General features: G+C 40.9%; 1 protein-coding gene across 4 annotated transcripts in view; it reads right to left on the bottom strand.

The window, feature by feature from the left end:
- The window catches only part of tln2b (talin 2b), a 113,767-nt gene that overhangs the window by 25,989 nt on the left and 67,830 nt on the right, over positions 1-19,948 (bottom strand). For 3 of the 4 annotated variants that reach the window (XM_054775569.1, XM_054775570.1, XM_054775572.1), the window contains exons 11-29: positions 19,571-19,672; positions 19,421-19,497; positions 16,531-16,714; positions 16,196-16,309; positions 15,799-15,907; positions 14,645-14,853; positions 14,335-14,433; positions 12,771-12,938; positions 12,118-12,412; positions 9,661-9,827; positions 8,879-9,007; positions 6,451-6,564; positions 6,158-6,271; positions 5,932-6,066; positions 5,603-5,731; positions 5,381-5,483; positions 3,413-3,621; positions 721-840; positions 364-561 (exon numbers count right to left, since the gene is read on the bottom strand). In XM_054775569.1, coding sequence (XP_054631544.1) covers positions 364-561; positions 721-840; positions 3,413-3,621; positions 5,381-5,483; positions 5,603-5,731; positions 5,932-6,066; positions 6,158-6,271; positions 6,451-6,564; positions 8,879-9,007; positions 9,661-9,827; positions 12,118-12,412; positions 12,771-12,938; positions 14,335-14,433; positions 14,645-14,853; positions 15,799-15,907; positions 16,196-16,309; positions 16,531-16,714; positions 19,421-19,497; positions 19,571-19,672 — 2,775 coding nt within the window. The remainder of the gene's footprint in view (positions 1-363; positions 562-720; positions 841-3,412; positions 3,622-5,380; positions 5,484-5,602; positions 5,732-5,931; positions 6,067-6,157; positions 6,272-6,450; positions 6,565-8,878; positions 9,008-9,660; positions 9,828-12,117; positions 12,413-12,770; positions 12,939-14,334; positions 14,434-14,644; positions 14,854-15,798; positions 15,908-16,195; positions 16,310-16,530; positions 16,715-19,420; positions 19,498-19,570; positions 19,673-19,948) is intronic. The other variant, XM_054775571.1, reaches the window with a different exon arrangement.

Here is a 19,948-nt window from a genome sequence, read left to right as displayed (position 1 = left end):
AAAAGAAAACAAAAAGTGACATAAGATTACATATTTCCTGAGTGAGGCTTAATACAGCTCAAGTATCTTGCTGCATCAGTTCAGATCCCTGAAGATATTCCCACACTAATGAACAAAATAACCAGAACACAAACATCACAAGATCTCATTATATGTGCCCCTTGGGTAAAACAGTGAGGCTAAGTGAGTTTGATATATCTAATTATAAAATGAATGGAATAATAGGTAATAAAGCGACAAAAACACAACCACCTTCATGGACATTTGGGATACCGCCCTCTTCTGTGTGTGTAATATGCAGCGACAGCGGAATCAGCACTGGAATGTTTAGTGGGGTTGTATGATGATGATGATGAAACCTACTTGGGTGTGTCCTGCCATCTCAATACCAGCATCCAGGAACTCATCAAAGTCTTGGCTGAACTTCCCGGAGGCAGCGGCCAGCTGGCTGCTCGTTCCACGCGAGGAGTGAACGACCTCGCCTGCGGAGTGGTTGAGCTCAGCTGCTGTATGGTTCAGATCAGTCTGGGCTTCCTGGAATGTCTTACTGCAGGGAGGAAGCTTAAAAAAATACCCCAAAGGCCATGTTAAAGATGCTATATTATGTGATAAGTAAGCCAACTGCAAATAAAATGTTTAATCATTTGGTAATTGTTAAATGAACCATTAAACAGACAAGTTTGTCAACCAATAAGCATAAACAAGCAGTTGAGAACTCACAATATCCACCAACAGCTTTTTGCTGGCTTCTCCAATGCTTCTGAGAGCCATGTCAACATCTTTCTGCCCTGGCAGGCAGTTCACGCAGTTATTCAGGGAGTGTGACACAGCTTTGGCCACCTGAAAGACATGATCGTCTGCCCTTACTGGAGTACCGTCAGTCATTGTAACAATATGCCACATAATGCAACAACCAAGATCGATGCTATAAGTGAAGAAAGCATCTCAAATGCAAATTGGGCTCACAGTGCACACTGTGTCGCCAATAATTCATGATAGAGTATATGCCAAAAATATGTTTATCCCGTGTATGGCTGCAGGGGAATGCTTTATTCTCCCGAGAGAGAAACACTAAGAAGCAGACACAGAATAAAAATAGTAACACTTGGACAGTATAATTGTTGTGGGAGGGAGAAATGCTCACATTTTAGAGCATCTGGAATTACATTTTCAAAAGAACACAAAGACTTAGATTGGTGACAGTTTTTTCATTTAGTGTTATGCAGATGACATGATCAAAATTAAATGATAAGCAGTTGTCTAAAAAACATTTTGGTTGAAGTGGACATCAACACCCTCTAAAATGGAAACAATACCAAAACATTCCCTATTTATGTTCCTGTCTTTTGTCTTGTCCACTCAAAAGGTGTTTTGCACGCAGGCAGGCGAATGACCTATTGTTATGCATGCATGGCCACAGCTCTATTGTGACCACCCCAAGGGGACACCACCACGATGTAAGGACGTTCTTGTAAACAGACAATAAGTGATGGCGCAAACCTCCTCTGTTTAGGGAGGGCCTTTCTAGTTTGACATAAATGGCTTCTTTCTTTTTTGTCTTCAGGGTGTTAATGGGCTTGAAATGTATCTTTATGTTGTGTTTGGGGTAAATCCTTTTGAGTTTTGATGACAAACCAGCCAGGTAAGAAACCACCACATTCTCCCTCCCGTTTCTCTCCTTAGTCTGGGGTGTAGTGGCCCTTTTTCTCCTGGCGGGTTTGACAAAGGCCCGGTTAGGATACCCGCAGATTCCTGATGTGTGTATTCCTTCCGTCTTCCTTGATGGCGGTGTGGATAATTCTCTGAAAAGGGACATTCTTTTAATGACAGTGATGTCCAAACTCTGGAGAGGGAGGACCACTTGTTTGAAAGAGGTGTGAAGGCCCTCCCTGAACAGAGGAGGTTTGCGCCAGCACCTATCATCTGCTTACAACAATGTCCTGACATCCCCCCATCAAAGATGCTCTCATTTGACAAGACAGTGTGTCGTGATCCGTGAGCTGTGTGCTGCCGCCTGTCTGCCATGTCTTGCAGCACATTGCTGAGCTGCCTGGGAGGAGCTAACGATACACACCTGCTGGCAATTATCACCTGATTCCTTCTTAAACTGTGCTGTGAGTTTCACTCCTTGCCAGATTGTTCCCTGATGTCTGCCTACGACCGGCTTCTCCCAGCATCTCGTGTTGCTCAGTGTTTCTCCTTTCTGGTCATTTCTTGCCTCAGTCTGTGAGTACCTAGTTTCCCTGCTTGGCTTCTTCCAGCAGCGGTTCTTTACGTTAACCTATTGTTCCTGCTCAGTTTTCTGCAGTGTTTTGTGTTGTACTTTCTCTGCTAGTTTTGTCAGCAGCTCCCTTAGTTAGTAGTTTTGTAGTTTTCTCCCTGCCGTTTCCGTTCCGTGGATAGCAGCGCCTTTTAGTTCTAGCTTTCTTTTTCCCGTGACGGTGTCCAGGTGACTTTGTGTTGTACTTTTTGTATTTTTTCATCTGTGTATTTTGCTACTTGTGTGGACACTTGTTGTAATAAATTTTTATTACACGGACTGTCTCGTCTCTGCGTTTGGGATCAAGCTTTTCGGCCTGTGGCCAAGCCTAACAGAGTGGCCATTAACGAGTTGTTTTGCCGCCAGGCAGGCAAATGACCAATTGCTATGCAGGACCGTCACTCACCAACCACCAACACTATTGTGACCACCCCCAGGGGACACACCCAAGTCGGTATAAACAGGGAAACTCCACATCTGCGAATTACCGACTGGATGATAATCTTGATCTGCTTTCAAATAAACTTTGATATTTTTTCATCATTAAATGAATGGTCACAGATTAAAATTAAAGGTCATTTGCTAAAAACAATTTAGCTTACCTTCTAGTCCTTCTTTGCCACAGCCCCCCGCCCAAAAAACATTTTTTTTGTGAAAGTTTTACAGTAATTACTACATTGCAAAAATGTAATTGTAGGCAAGATTAAATAACTGAAAGGGTTCTGACAAGACAGGGCATTTTTACTTACCAGGCATTTTCCATGTGAGACCAATTAGCTTAGCTTGGTGAATATTTACAAAAATCTGAGATATGCTTCGTAAAGTAAGCAAAATGATTTTTACAGTTTTTACATTTTACTTGGTTCAGGCGTTTTATGTCTTTGGTATGTCTAGACTCCAAGGGCACTCAGTTCCCTTTCTCCTCTTCTTCATATCTCTGAATTTCCATTAATGCATGAGATGTAATGTATGTTACAATCATAAATATGTATGGTGTATGGTCAGAGAGCTGATTAGCATGTAAAGCACACCATAATAACCTCTTATGATTTGAGGATGCATGCCTAGACATTCACACACATTCACGTGAATCAAGAAAGAAGAATATGATGTCCACAGGGTTATTAGCTCTTATTCCTAAAGGTTATCTACCTGTGCAAGTCTCTGCTGACTTTCTGCATCTCCTGGATGAACCAGGGCTTGATGGGCTTCATGAATGAGCATGGATGATCCCTCCATGACACACAGGGCTGAGTCCAGCATTGCAGCTGCCGCTTGAGGCTCCTTCGTGCTCGCCGCTACACCTCTGGCTGCTTGTGCCAATGTCCTTAAAGCCTGAGCTGTTTCTCTGGCGGCCCCACCTTCAACAAAACAAAACGCTTGAGGGAATTACATTAAAGTTGGTCAGTCAGACACAACAAGCAACTGCTGCAGGAAATATTTTGGTGTTGGTATCAGTAAATTACAGACACCTTTGGTTTCAACAGGAAGACATTGTACTTTCAGTAGCACCTTCAGTATCAACTACAGAGGACAACCCATGACTAGAGGAGCCCACCTGTGTCATCAGGTGCATACACAGACATGAGTGCATACAGGCACTTGGAGGTCATACGTACATAGTCCGACCAGTCCGTGGGCAGGGCCAAATAGGGCTGCGGCAAACTTTCAGAAGCAATAATAAAAAAATGACACGTTTTTTCAAAAATACTTTTGTAAATAAGTACATAGAATTTTATATAAATGCATATTGATTTCAAAATAAAGCCAATCATTTTATTTTGAAAATAATACACAAATACATTTATTTTACTCTTTTCCTCTGACATCGGGGGGGTCAAAGTTGGGCGGATGCGGTCACCTCGCTCATGCTTGTCGCTTCCATACTAATGAGCAAAACCATTTGTGTGTTCTTTGTGTGCCGGGAGTTTGGATTAAAATGAAAAGTCACTACTCACATGGCATTGAAGACCGATTATCTGCACCTGTCACCCACATACATCAAACCACGCTACTGTCGTACCAATGGTGAGTTGGTATTCGTGTTGTGGTTTTAATTTGATGTTGTGGTTTTCTTTGTTTAATAGATCAGTAAATGACAGGAGCATGAGATTGCTATACTAGATTACTATAACATCTGACCACTCAACACCCCCAATTTGTCAGGGGTTTGTCAGAACACAAGCTGATCCGTGGGCTCACAAAGGTTGGGGACCACTGTCTTGGGCTATTTCGTTTCTTTTCACAACAAACTACACTATGAAATAACGTTTTGAACTTGAACATTTTGTGTTTTGCGATCAGAAAAGTGTGACTTAAGTTATAATACTTTTAATATATGTTTATTATTATTATATTACATATGTTCATCTATACTAATATATTTAATATTTACCAACATTTAATTGGAATATGTAATTATAATACTTTTTTATTTACTACTTAATACACTACTGTATAATTCTGGTATTTCTAGCACAATGAGCTTTTTATGCAGCAAACATTTGACTAAAGCCATTACGCTATTTCTATTTAACAACTGTGTTTAAGCAAAACACACGCAGGTATGTGTTACCTTTCATAATTGTGGCATTGTGCACATCAGTGGTTTGCAATGCTACTCATAACCCATGATAATAAAATGCCCTCCATGTCCAAATAAATCAGGCAATATTGTCAACACGGCGTCACATGGGAGCGCCCTGTAATTTATCTGACATAGAAAAAGAATAGCAGCAAATTGCACCAAATTGCCTTAACCAGCCAAGAGAAGCCATTTGCTGATGGAATGTTAAATGTAGTCAAAATAAGATTAATGAGTCTCCAGAAGCAGCTTGGGCAACAGTGTGATGAGCTGCTGTTAGCATTCATCGTTAGAAAAGACATTTTCTAAGTCCTCATGCCTCCCGTGAGATCCCCCATTGGGCCTGAATTGAAAGCAAAACCGGATTCAAATAATTCTCTTTGAGACATTAATCATACATAGAGAAGTGAGTCATAATTTCCTCCCTGCTTGTCACAGTTTAAATAATAAAAATGAATTGCATACTGATTATACCTAATTTACCCTGGCAGTTTAGGGAGAATTAAGGTACCTGTACTTGACAAAATCTCTCCTACCTGTATAATGTTCATTGCCTTGAGCAGCACATGTCAATAGTTGGGCCATGGAGGAACCCACAGCCTTGGATGTGCTTCCCAAATCCTGAGCACACTTCTCCAACTGTGTGAATAGCAGGAGGCAAAAAAAGTACATCTCAATTAAAGCTGCAACTCCCTGATTGTGCGGTTTGAACACTTATCAGTGCAATACGATTTCACTGGACAGATGATTGGCCTGACCGTTTCCCCAGGGAGAGGTTTGAGTTGGCTGTCAATTACAGACATCTTGGCATCCTGCAGCTCACATTTTAGGGTCTGAACCGTTTTGAGGGCTGAGTCGATCTCCAGAGGACCGCACGCTTCATGGGCCTTTAAACAATGCACAGATGTAGCTATCATTTGTATGCAGCACGACCATTATGTGGAGCGGACAGGGTGCCATCATTCAGTAAAATTCAGAGCCTGTTAGCTGTGGATGAGGTCAGGAGACTGTGCTTCCTCACAGCTATGTGGCAACACAATTCTTGTGTTAATTAGATGACTTTTTATACACTGTCGAGGATAGATACCTTCTGGGCGGCCATTCTGAGCTCTGCCAAGCAGGTCGCTAGGTTCTTGGCACACTGGCCCAGTTGCATAGCAGCAGCCTGGTCAGCCACTGTTGGAACTGCTGACTTTACAGATACCACCATTTTACTACCAGGCTAAAGGATATCAAGACAAAAACATCAGACATCAGCAACATAAGCATTTGAAGTGTAGTTTTTCATTAGGCTTTCTGTGCCAAGTTCTGACCTGTAGGAAACTCTGGCTGGCCAAGATGAGGGCAAGTTGGGCACCAAGCTCTTCAGGCTGGGCTTGGCTGCTCCTCATGCCTTGCACCAACTGAGGAATGTTGTCTGCTACTGCCTACACATCCAAACATGGTACATTTTTGTTATCTACTATATCAGGACTGAAAGAAGCTAAGCTACCAAAGCATGCATGCATTCCGTATTCTACGTCAATGAAACACAGTGCCTCGTGTTTAGGCGTTCCGCATCTGACGGTGTTTTTAACAAAGCAGAAAAAAGGGTGCATGATCATACCTTGCAGCTGTGTACAAGCTGCTGGTGTGACATTGTATTTTTGTTGGAAGCCGCAGCATTTTGTGCAGCCGCAATTGTTTGAGTAGCAGCAGCCGCCGCCTGCTTAGCAGCTACCTGCACAACAGACACAAAGATTATTTGGGCCAACTGATAAAGAATGGTAACGGAGAATGACGCTCTCGCAAAAGTCACAATTCTTTTGCTCTGTGCTGTCATGTCAGCAAACTAAGCAACATATTCTTATTCATTTACTATGAACTACATTACATCATGCTGAAACCCACAAACATGAAATGCTTCACTGAAAATGCTTTATTTAAACCCCAAAATGTTTTCTTTGCTTTGCTTTTAGGGTTGAAAACAGAATGGAAAATATAAATAAATATTTTAAATACAGTATATTTAAATATATAAATATAGATATGAAATATATAAAAATTATTTTGAATGTTTAATATTGTGCCAGTGTTGCTGGTTAATAAGCGGTGTAGTAGTCTTTCATAGTATAGCGGGTATGAGTTCGATCCCGGCCAGGGTTGCATCAGTATGAACATCCGGTATACAAACTAAGCCAAAACCATTCATGTGATTGACTCGCTGTGGCAAACTCTGACAGGGAAATGACAATGTAAAAAAACTTTTTTGTTTATATTTATTCTGTATTTTTATGAATTGAGTTAAATTTTTTAATTAATACATAATTTTATGGAAATTATTACAAATAAAACATTTTAAATAATCAAAAATATGCCCTATTTCTAAAAATTATTAGAGATGTCCGATAAAATCGGCCAACTGACAATCAGCCCGAAATTATATCGGTAGATGGCGGTATTGGGTTTTTTCACGATCGTAAAAAACGATTTTAATTAAATGCTGTATAGATGGCCAGGAAGACAAATAGTTTGTTTATACATTTGCGCTTTCCACAGGCTCTTGTGTCCGTCTTCTCTGACTGTGCCAACTCCGCTAGCTCCCCGCGTTAGCATCTGGGACGCTAGCTGTTAGCCATGTTTCAGTGAAGCCAGTGAGCTGCACTCCCTGAAGGTCTTGACGTTCTTTGTCAGCTTATCAATCTTGTTTGGTAGTGAAGTGACATTTCCCACGATTTTTATTTATTGGTCTATTTGACAGGGACAGTATACATTAAATAGCATTGCTGCAAATGCACCACATTTTTAATCTAAAAGGTACAGAAGGCTTGAATCTCCACTTCCTTGCTAGCCACTTAGCTTTCACCTTAGCCCCAGCTCTGATGCCTACAGATGTGTGACCTCGCTCTCATGGCATGTAAGAATGTGCTTGAATAAACAAGTCTCGACGTCTATATCCATAGGATAGAATATATTACTTAAAAGATGATAATAGTAGAACAAACAGAGCTGCTTGAAAAATAAGTTTGATGTATCTCTAAGAGAAATTCACGTTTCCAGTAGCTCTGCAAAAGTGTCTTAATAAACGTAATCTGTTAAAAATAAAACAAAACAAAATAGAAGAGTTAAGAAAAATAAAATAGACTAAGAATAAAAAAATAAATACATAACAGGTAACTTTAATTTCAGTAATACATAATAAATATTAATTCATACATCATAATAATAATACATAAGATCATTTTCGTGGCGACACCGGTAAAAAAAAAAAACACAAACTGTCTATCTATGTTACACATTTCAGTATTGTTATCAGTTGATATCGAAATCAGAAATTTAGAGTTAGACAATATCGGCATATCAGATTATCGGCAAAAAAGCCAATATCGGACATCCCTACGATGCATTGCTTTTCAACTGAAATCCTATTAAATTCGTTTGAGCCATTCTGAATTAAGAAATGTCACCAAACAACTGAAATAGGCTGTAAAGCGCTCCTTTTTTATTCCATTTCAAAGTTTCCCAACGTAAAGGACTAAAACAATGCTGCTTAGTTCACATTAATTGCCACCAGCTTTGAAGCGATGACAGGAAAATGGCACTCCTCGCTGAGATGATGAAGGGGCGAGCTGGCTCAATGTATCCACAGTGTAACATTTCCATGCATGCATACAACCAATGTGCTTTCCTCATGCATCTTGCTTGTGATAATGGAGGTGACCATTCGTGCTATTACTGTGATGTACTATGTCTGATAGCTGGACTGGAGTGGCTCTTCTCATTAAGGGTAAACTGATACCACAGGCTAAGTACAGGTCTTTAAACATAAATACCGGTATATCACTTACAGCATTTTCATGTTACAGGGAAAAAAAGACAAATAAAAGTCCATTTGATATATTGTACTTATATGTCAGTGTATTTTTTCATGTGTTTACTTCATGCATGCGCTTACGTCATTCTCTAATGTTTATATTGTGGGGGTGTAGGATGACACTTAGCAGCAGTAAGTAGCAGTAACAAGCATGCAAACATGCTGACAACTTTTGACTCACCTCCAGCCTGCTGACCAGCTTTTTCTTTATTGCATTTTGAGCAGCAGCATTAGTGGCGACACGCAAACCCTCAGCTGCCTCTCTAAGCCTCTGCTGCTGGTCTTCATTCTCTGGGTAAGCAGCTGCCCCCTTAGGGTACACAAACACATATTAACACATACACCTTTAGCATTTGCTCAGTATGTTACAACATGAATCTAGATAAACTTGGTTATCATAGTGGCACACAAAAGATACTGTCGGCTTTATTTGTTTTCTGAAGACTGCCGGTGACAGATTTCATTTTCCTGTCTGATAACTGCAGCAGCGATTAATGAGCTGATTAAAAATGACCCATAAGCAGTGTTTCACTTGCCTGGGTGTCTCACTGATAATATCCGGCTCAACGGGGCCCAGAACTTATTAAGAGCCACTGATGCTGCACCCTTTTATATGGGATGTGAAAAGATGCTGGTGGGCAGTGTGTGTGCAGCTATGCCAAAAATATGCTGTAAATTAATGAAGGCAATACAGCAACTTGGTTGTGCTCATTCAACACCGCATTTAATATGGCATTACATGCCAGAATATCACTAGAGTGACAAAGGGAAAGTAAATGCTTCATACTTACTGCTTCTCAGTAGATGATGATAATGGGAGCTCTGCATTAATTAGCTACCCATTTCTAAATTAAGCAATAAATATCTGAACCTGAAACATTTGGATAATTATGATCTATCATTCAACCAAAGCCTATCTGAAGTTGTATTTACTTGATTCACATTTATGCAAATTAGCTGTACCTTAGCGGCTTCCACCATCCGAGCTGTGGCATCAGCCAGGAGTTTTGCTGCAGCTAATAGCTTCTTAGAGTTGTCAACATCCACTTCCGCCTCCGCATCAGATCTCATGGCATTGACCAAGTCGGAAGTGGCTTGTGCTAGAACTCGGGCCTGACGCACCATCTCACCTATTCACACAATTAAGAATAAACATACATTTGAGTGCATGAAACTAGAGGGTAGTAAGTGTTCTACTCCTGAACCGCTGCACACGTAAGGGTGAAAATTTTACAAAACATGCACATACTGTTCTGCCAGTGGTATTATTTTCTGACAAATAAACATGGTGCCATCGGTATTAAACTCCCGACCTCATTTAAGGGATAGTTGGGATTTTTTGACATGAAGTTGTATGACATCCCCATCAGCAGTGTACTATCACAACAGAGGCTTACCCCCCACAATTAGTCCCGTGAGTCCAGTTCTGGTCAGAGATCCATGCTGAGGAACGTAGTTTCGCTGAGTTGCTGGGGCCAATTAAGTAAAGAGTTTGGCTTCTCGAAACAATATGCGCTCAAAACAGTAATACATTTGCATCACAAAAATGCCTCCTCCAAAAAAATCTGACCTCACAAAACGCTCTGTGTTATATTTGTTATCCCTGCGCACTGTCGCCTTTGCATTCATGTGTATGTGATGAAGACGATCGAGCGCGGGGTGCTTGGAGGTCCCTGTCAAATCCGAACTATCTCTTTATGTCGGACTGACTTAAAAATTTCTCACACATGCCAATGCACTCACTCTCAACCCAGTGTTTAGCCGAACAATCTCGTAATTTGGTACACAGATTTAGGGAATTGACGAGCATGTTTGTTTGAGCAAAATTAAACATGGCTGCCATAAACCAAAACCTCCTTGCAGGGGCACAGACAGAGCAACTCCCAAGGCACAAATTTGGCTACCAAAGACCAGGTCGTCCAAGCTCCCGCCCTCGACCGCTATTCAATATGCAATCCACCGGACCCTTATGGTGGTGGGTCTACAAGGGCGAGATCCCATATGGCTTCTTTGGGCCGCCACGGGTGAAGGCCCGAGCACCTCCCCCGGGTCTGGCTCCAGGGTGAGGCCCTGGTATCCCACAAACGGGCAAGCTGCTTACGTTCTTTCTCATAGGGTCTTCTGCATCACTCTCTGGCTCTTCACCGACCACCTGTTTGCCTTGGAGGACTCTACCCCAGACAACATTGGGCATGAGTCAGAGTCAGCCATGGCATGTCCGTTATGACATAGCGAAAAAAAGTTATCCTCTCATTCTGTGTGGAAGTGGTAGGTTTTTGGCTTTTTACTTTGCCCTTATTCCCCACTCTGTTGAAATCCTTTCTTAAGTTTAGAATAAACAAATTGGAGGATAACTAGCTAGCTCGGTAGCATACTATGCTTGTGTCCCTTCAGTGATCTCGTAACCTGCACATTTACACAATGTGTAAACTAAGAATAATAGGCGTCTAAAGGTGACTACAGGGGTGTTATTTGATGTCTACAGGGCTCTAATAATGGTAAAAATCATATTCAGTAAGTCATAAGCAGGTTTTCTATGCTCTAAATACAAAAATATTCCATTTATTAATATTGAGTCCTACTTTACTTATCGCGGTCGACTCTGGAACCAATTAACCGTGATAAACAACAGACGACCGTCTTCGACCCGACTGTGACAAGTCATATCCATGAAGTAGGGTTCCTTCTTTATAGGTGGTATTTTCGTAGCTATGGCACAGAAAACCTGTTTACAATCTTCTAAAGATGTTTTTTAACTTTATTAGAGCCCTCTAGACATGAAATAACAATAACACCCATACAATCACCTTTACATTCATATTACCCAATAAAGTATATATAATCAGAGAAAACAAGCCTTTTAAGACATAAATAAAACATGCTCGTGTGTGTCGCAGTAAATTTGTTACGTTACGTTAATCACTTGCACCTGTTGCTAGTTTCTGTTTCCTTTCTATAAATTAACTACCTGCCAGCAGATTTTGCTTTTTATGTTTGTTTTTTTATGTTTAATTTGATAAATCGTTAAACATTTTGTCACTACATTTGTTAGTGCGCAGCTCTAAATTGTGCATGTGCATCTAGTGTGTATGTGTATGTAACATCTCCCCACCCATGTGCTATAAAAAGCCGAGTTTCCCAAACACCCACCTGCAGCTGGAAATCACTCACCCGCTCCTTCGAGACTGTAGACATCTAGCTGCTTTATAGCCTACATATATGGCCTTGGGAAAGAATCAAGAATATAGATTGCTTTTTGGGTATAAATCACTGGCAGTTTGTTGATGAAAAAATGTCTTCTGTTAGCTAAAATGTCTGCCTAATTAGTTGAATTTTTAATGAGTTGGGTACAAAACCTTGTAAATTGTTTAGAACTGATTAACCCCACATCCCTCTGCAGCCTCATTTCTGAGTACCTACCAGCATCACCCATGGACATGAAAATGTTTTCTGTGACATTCATAATGGTGTCAGTGGCCTGGTCGTAGCGTCCGATGGGCTCGCCGCAGCTGGCGTAATGGCGGACGTGCTGCAGAAGGTCGCTCAGGGCCTGGCTCACCACACCGGCCGCCGCTCCGACCTGCTTCAGCAGCTCGCCATTATCGCTGGATGAGCGGCAAGCTTTGACACAGGCCTCCACAGAGCGGTCCACTAACTTCCCAGCCTCCACAAGCTGCTCCTGGCACACCGGAGAGCTGATGGTCGGACTCACCACCTGCAACACACACAACACAAACTCTGAATAATCACATAATTATGATATTAATGTTATTATTATTATTATTAGTGTGACTATTACTTTCACCAAGGAGATTATTTTGTTTTCAGAATAATGCAAACATGGGTTTTTCAACAGATGACGGTGCATGAGCTTGGTTAACCCATAAAACGGTGGCGCAGAGCTGGAAAAAGACTCTGATCTCGAATAGTTTATATGTTGTGCCACTGGTATGGTTTTTAATTTGAAAAGACCAGTTTTGCATAATTTGTTGGTTTACTACAGTCAGTGATCTTGACAAATAGTGTCCTCTACCTACTTTGGCTGTGCATTTGAACAAGTTTCAAATCATTACCTTGGTGCAGGCTACCAGCTGTGAGGTGGACAGGGCACACTGAGTGGCAGCCGCTATCACGCGGTTCTGCAATATGGTGTCCTCAGCCACCTGGGCCACATTCTTGGCCTTCAGAACCAACATAGCAGCTGCATTGGCCACTGCTTTGGCCAGGTTCATCAGGGTGTCCTGCAACACATGAACCGGTGTCCTTTAGATGAGAGGGTGGTGGGGAGAATGACTTCTAGGATGTTAATACTGTAGTCTAGTCATATTTCTAACTACAGCACAGGCCAAGAGTTTAGACACACCTTCTCATTCAATGCGATTTTGAAATAACTCTAAATATATCTTATATTGTAGACATATTTTATGTCTTACAATATTTTTTTTTTGAGAGCACTGCAAACCCTAGGTGTTCTCTCAATGATCTTCATGAGGTAGTCACCTGAAATGGTTTTCACTTCTCAGGTGTGCCCTTGTCAGGGTTACTTAGTGGAATGCCTTGCCTTATTAATGGGGTTGGGACCATCAGTTGTGTTGTGTGTGTCCAAACTTTTGGCCTGTACTGAATATAACCATACAATAAATGTTACATCAACATGCTCATTAGTGCACATCATCACTGCTCATGTTGCACACTTAAATTGCACTCTGCTCTGAATATGTATAATTGTAAATTGTAAATAATGTTGTAATCCTATGGTTCTGTTTAACTCCATCAATAGTTCTGCTGCTGCTGTTTTGCACTGCTACACTGTCATTTTTATATTCATGTATTTAAATTTGTATTGTGTACTTTTTTGTTTTATTGTTGCACCAACCCACCAGAACAAATTCCTCGTATTGTGTGAACTTCCATGGCAATAAACCTGATTCTGATTTATGGTATTTAAGGATTACAAATTACACTCATCTGCAAGAGAAAGCAAATTATCAAGTTAAAGAGCGTCATTAGCAAAAAAATGTGACTGTCTCGACTGTAAGGAGATGTGCATAGTACTTGTATAAATATGGCCAATGCAATGACAGCAGAACCTTCAAAGTCGAACAACCCAAAAGTTGTACAAATTCAAGTTCAACCATCATGCTCTGGCAAGATATGCCTCTAAAGTAAAATTTCAAAAAATGACATACGCAAAGGTAGGTGAACACATATTATAAACAAAGCAAGACATTTGTAATTGCAGCAATGTCTTTAAAAAGCCGGTAGGTGTCTTTAAAAAGCTGGTAGGTGTCAGTCGCAAGTGTCAGGTGTTTTCAAAGGGTGGGCAGCTTTAATTTATTTTGGTTTTATTCCATTTTATTTTTACTGTCGTTGTTTGACAGTTAAGACTTTGACAATGTTACTTAAACCCTCACCTATACAGAAATAAAGCTATTATAATGGTTTCAACAACTTGAAAATCGAACGTCACAGAACATTTTGGAGCTTCTATTATTTCTGGGTTATAGCTCAAAGCTCTCTATGATACAAAACTAAATCAAGTAATAGTCTACCATTAAAGTGTGGGACAATTACATAACCATGCATTGACATTTCGGCCAGCACTGTCATAGGAACAAGGAGTGGGTGGGGTCCAACCTGGAACTTCTCATCAGTCTCGCCCTCCCCCATGTGTCGGAGCAGGTCCCCGCTGGCTTGTCCAATACTTCCTGCTGCAGTCAGCACAGTCTGCCTGGACTGTATAGAGATGACATCACCACATTCATTATGCTGTCTTGGCTGACTCTCACTAATGCTTCCAGTAGAAATCAAGCACAGATTTCTGGGTTAAAAATCACTCCCCAAAATATTTCACTGGGATCGTGACAACAAGAAAACCAAATAAAATTTAGTTTGTGTTTGGATTACAAAACACTGAGGTCATTATGGAAATGAGTGGGTGTCTAACCTCAGCAGCTGCAGGCTCAACAGATCTGAGTAGATCTGACACAGCTCCTGCAAGCATCCTGGCAGCACCCATGAGCTTGTGTCCACTGCCCACGTCATCGTCCATTAATGCTGCGAGTAGCTTGACGCCCTTGGACATTTCCGTCAGGTTGGAAGAGATAGTGGTGATGGCGCAACCAACTGCTGTGTAGTCAGTCTCTGTGGGCTCACCTGTGGAGGAAAGTGCACCTCCTCTGTGCTTCAATGTCACACTGCTACACGGTGCAGTCATACGCTGTACAAATAAAACACTTTTAAAGCTCCCAGTGATGTTTCCATATTGAGATAAGTACACTGATGAAGTGTCTACGAAGGAGAAAGTCTTTGCTGGATGGTGGAGGAAGTGTAACCAACAGATGGTGAGGTAAGATTAAAACCTCACAAAAAGGCTGGCAGGAACTTGACTGGAATGGTGCCAAGCAACATGAGGAGCAGAGAGATGCAGTGCCAGTTAGTTGAGCTTCAGAGCAACAAGATTTATCTACCAAGAGAAATTAGAAATGCTCCCTTGTTAGAGGAAAATCCAGGCCCGTCATCAGTGAGTGATTAACATAGGAAATTTTCTTAATGGCATCACTTTTATTACATTTTTTGACCTAGTAATCAAATCTGTATTCAACAGTTGACCCTAAAAATATATAATACAAATATGAATAAAATTTCTACCGCTGAACAATTGTAGGAGGCATGCTCCCTTTGTGACAGACGAGGCAAAATACACTGGTAGAACTGTATTTCCCTCCAAAGTTTAATAAACACATTTAACCAGCAAGCTTTAATGATTTTTAATAATGCAAGAAATAACCATCTAGATAGCTTAGATACAAAAACTAATCTCTGGTGCTGCTATCATATTGGGAACCTGTGGCTGTCCAATAACTGCATGAACAGTGCCATAAAAAGCTAGAAAACCTGGCCAATCAGTAAAATGAGATAATGCAGGAAGGCGCAGATACGCACAATCCACAGTGCAGGGGAATAATACGTGCAGACTGAAGCATCCCTTCATGCACATGTTTTCTGTTCATTATATAGTCTGACTTGTTTTTCAGTAGACTTCTAGTGCATACATTAATTAATGATTATTGCATTAATTATATTCTTGTAGACATTTACCTGCAGTAAGATTGACCACAGATGCTGTTCCAGCGGTAATGGCATCAACTTGAGAGTGGATTTCATGTTTGGATTCATCCACTTTGTTTTGAACCCAAACCCTAGAGGCCTTTCAGTGGAGGAAAAACAAGAGGTGAATTTTAGATACAGTAGGACACCTTGATCCAACACTAATGCTGCACTGGTACTGAGGGTATTTTGCAGAATACATGAGTATCAGGAAGTAAGTGTCACTAAAGGAGTTGAGGATGTAATAGAACAATTGCACGCAAAATTATTTTCATTGACAAAACATTTGATAAGCTGTAGTTATTTGACCCATTAGACGTGTACGTGTGTAAAATACTGTGTGTGTGTGTGTGTGTGTGTGCGTGTGTGAAGTGCTGAGAGGACAAACCAGGTCATGGCCAAGAGGAGGCAGATTATCGACATGCCCCAGGTCAGACTGGGCCTGCTGCACCGCTTTCATACTGCTGTTGATTGTACCCATAAGGGCCTGCTGGGCCAGACTCTGACAACAACAAAAGACAGGCTTTGTGAAGAAAAGTACAATAAGCACTGTCAAACATAAAACACATAAGAAAGATGAGCCCTTATTGGGTGTGGTGTTTGCTTTCACTGAGCTCATATTGTTTGAAGAAATTTCCTCAACTGGATCTCCTTAACTTTGAATTGAGGATCTGCCAGAAGCGTTATATGCCATTAGTGGTAGATTAATATGTTGGTACTCACCAGTGGCGGCATGTGTCCTCTGTGCATCTGTCCGGTGGTGATTTGTTGCTGTGAAGAGGGCATGGTGCCCACATTGAAGTTGTCAGGGCCACCAGTAGACCCTGAGCGAATAATACCAGGAATGGCGACTGAGCCATGCTCCACCCGGCCCACCCGATTAAACTGCTGCTGTAGAATGGTGGACCTGAGACAAGACAGCAGCATGTGCATACTGTATTTTTAACATAAACCCACACAGAATGACTGGAGAGAATACGTCTTAAGTCTTAAGAGTCTTAAGGCACCACAAAGAGAAATATGGACACCTAAGCTAAGTTGCCCTCACTAATAATTCTGAACACAACTAGATATATAGTAAATGTAAAGCTGCTGCAATGCAACCCGTGTTGATTTTTGTCTCAGTCTCTCCTTGCTCTGTATTTTTTGTTTTGTTTGTTTTGTTTTGTTTAGGTTTTGTCAAACTTAGAATGTATAGATTTGTTCCAAGTTGTCACAACATGATAATTTATGGGTGTGAAACACGACTGAAACAGAAAGACTAAAAGAGTTTCTTGTAAACACTTCAGCTATAATTAAAACAATGCTTACGCTAATGACTGTTTCCATGGTGAGCAAGCATATTCAGACAAATATTATACAGAAAAATAAAAACTGTTTTCATCTCCGACATAAACGATGACTCACTTGTAGTTTGAGAAACAGACAGCAATTCTTTCAGTACAAGGAGCCACAACGACTCAACTGGCCTGAAATCAGCAGGGGCAGGATGCCCAATTCTAACAGAGCACCCTGTGGATTTCAAATGAATACAAATTTCAAAGCCGTGTGTGTGCGTGTGCGTGTGTGTGTGTGTGTGATAGAGCGCTAAACAAGAATTGCATTAGTTTCCATCAGTCACTCGGGCACATCGGGGAAACTGGGAGAAACAGGACACCAGCTGGGAAATTAAAATGATTGCATACATCTGCTTCCAAGAAGTGACGTTTTAAACTGCATGATACCTTAACCTCCAAATGGTGCGGTTTACCTTATGAAATAACATTATAATGTATCACAGCGACTGTTTTCAATGGTTGCACGGCTGCCTAGAGGGCGGCAAAATTCGAACGTGCTGCAAGCATTACAACCCGCCTTCTTCCTGCTCCTAACTTGTAAGCTTCGCTCCATTTAACACACACGGACAGGAGCCTTTGCTAAGCATTGCTAAGCTGGCGGCAAACCTCACGTGTGCTGTGCCAAGTAGGGTTGCCAACACCTGTATTAAGCAGACAAGGGCCGCACTTTGTCCCGTATTGCTGCGAGAATCAACACTAGTCTGTAAAACCACAACGGCTTCAGTTTGACAGCTTGACACAGGCTACACCGTGTTTGATCACTCCGTTATCAAACTTATTGCTGTTCGACTTTTCTTGCAACTTTGTTTACACACATTGCCTAGCTGTCACTGGCAGCAGCTAGCTAGCTAGCTAGGTAGAGTAATCCACCTAGCTTCTCATCTTCGAACTCCAAATGTGACTTTTTACCACAGGGACATTTGGTTTATAAAACTAACAAACAATGCAGTTAGTTCAGAGCTCATTTTGTCCCACAGGGAAGTGGATTGTCACGGACATTATGCCATATTTCTGATTATGCTCATTTGCATATAGTCTTCAACAATTCAATTTTAGTTACATTGTGTGTGGACTACACTGATTACATTTACCATGCGCACACGTTTTGTGGGCGTTTGGTCAAAGTTTTGGATGCAGCAAAATGCGTTTGGTACACAATGAGGTGTTATACTTTGGAAACCACTGCAGCTGAAACGTAAGTTCCACCGTTTTGCAATATTTATTTCACCGTCTTTGCGACAAATTTTTGCATGTCACAAAATGGTAACATGCAAACGGGCTGAAATAGACATCAGATCGTGTTTTATACACAACAGACCCAAAGAAAACATATGACACTGTTTACCCTGTTTATTCAATGTGTTTGTCTTCAAATCACTGTAGTCTGTGAGTAACGCCCCTTGAAATGACGGCACCCTCTCTGATGCCCCTTTCAGGAGAATCACCCATAGTTCTTTCAAACCACTAATGGTAATATATGTCAGCTGGTGGTGGTGTTCTTATTTTTTTTGGTTTAAAAAAAATTTAATTTTTAGATAGTTGCAAACATTCCGTTGAACCGTTGAATATTCAGGTTGTTCCTGTTTTTCGAAACCGTGGTTATTGCTAATATTCTGGTTATGATAGGGTTATTTGACTGCTTGTAAATGTACTAAATGATACTAACCAAGGTTCGACTGTATACAGAACTGAAACCCTGTCTTTTGTGTCAGACAAAACAAATGCTTTCCCTGTAAGTTATAAATATGGTATTACATTCATGGAAAATAAGTATGTTACAAACTAAAGTACAGAGACACTAACTCTTGATCAATTAATTAATCAATCAGGGGTTTGATTAAGCCTCATAGTTCCCCCCTGAATTTGAATTGTTTGATACAAATTGACATTTGGGACCAAACTATGGAGGAACAGTTTTGGGAAGGCCCTTTTCTGCTCCAGTAAACAAAGTAAGTTTCATACGGAAGAACTTGACTAGGGAGAGGATTGGGATCAACCAGAACGAGGGATTATGAGCCAGCCCCTCTCATATGCCAGACCTTCCAACTCTGACCTTACAAATGCTTTACTGGATGAACGGACAAGAATCCAAAATCTTGTAGAATGATTATCCAGGATTATCCAGAGCGAAAACTGTTATAGCTGCAAACAGGGGGTCCAAGAATATAACAGCCTTACCACAATTTATTTTCAAATACTGCAGGTTAGAGAGGTCAGAAGGGGTCAAAAACAACACATAGACAGTAAAAAGTGAAGAAAAGATGAATGTTTCTTACTTTTTAGGAGAAACCGATTCCTCTAACATTGTGGACTCTTCATCTCCCTCAAGACCAAAGCGATCTTTACTCTGCTTCTGTAAGTGAAGAGACAAAGTAAGTAAGTAAATAGATGCTCTTGTTTCATTGGAGATCATATCTTGGACTTACCTTTTTCAGAATAATGTCAATATATCCGGCAATAAGTTGGGATATTTGTTCTCCCTCTGTAGTCTGGACAGAGTAGTAACTCTCCTGGTACTCCCCAAAATCCTAAAGGCAAAGCAGAGATGTCAAGGCCAGTAAAATGGTGTTTAAATCTCTGCCAAACACCGCATATAGTGTATAACATCATGCTTGAAACAGGCTCAGAGATAAATTATTGCCTATGTGAGGTGGCCTAAAAAACGAAAGGAAAAACATGCAGGTTGTCATGATGCACCTAAATCTCCAAAGAGCAGATAAAAAATTGGAGGCAGTGATACCAAAACTGCTAATTTAAAAGCTCATTGGCAAAACATGACATGATTCGAGTCATCATTTACAATT

The sequence above is a fragment of the Dunckerocampus dactyliophorus genome, chromosome 5 (assembly GCF_027744805.1).
Source record: "Dunckerocampus dactyliophorus isolate RoL2022-P2 chromosome 5, RoL_Ddac_1.1, whole genome shotgun sequence".
In the NCBI taxonomy this organism is placed as follows: Eukaryota; Metazoa; Chordata; class Actinopteri; order Syngnathiformes; family Syngnathidae; genus Dunckerocampus; species Dunckerocampus dactyliophorus.
This window is presented reverse-complemented; position numbering and strand designations above follow the sequence as displayed.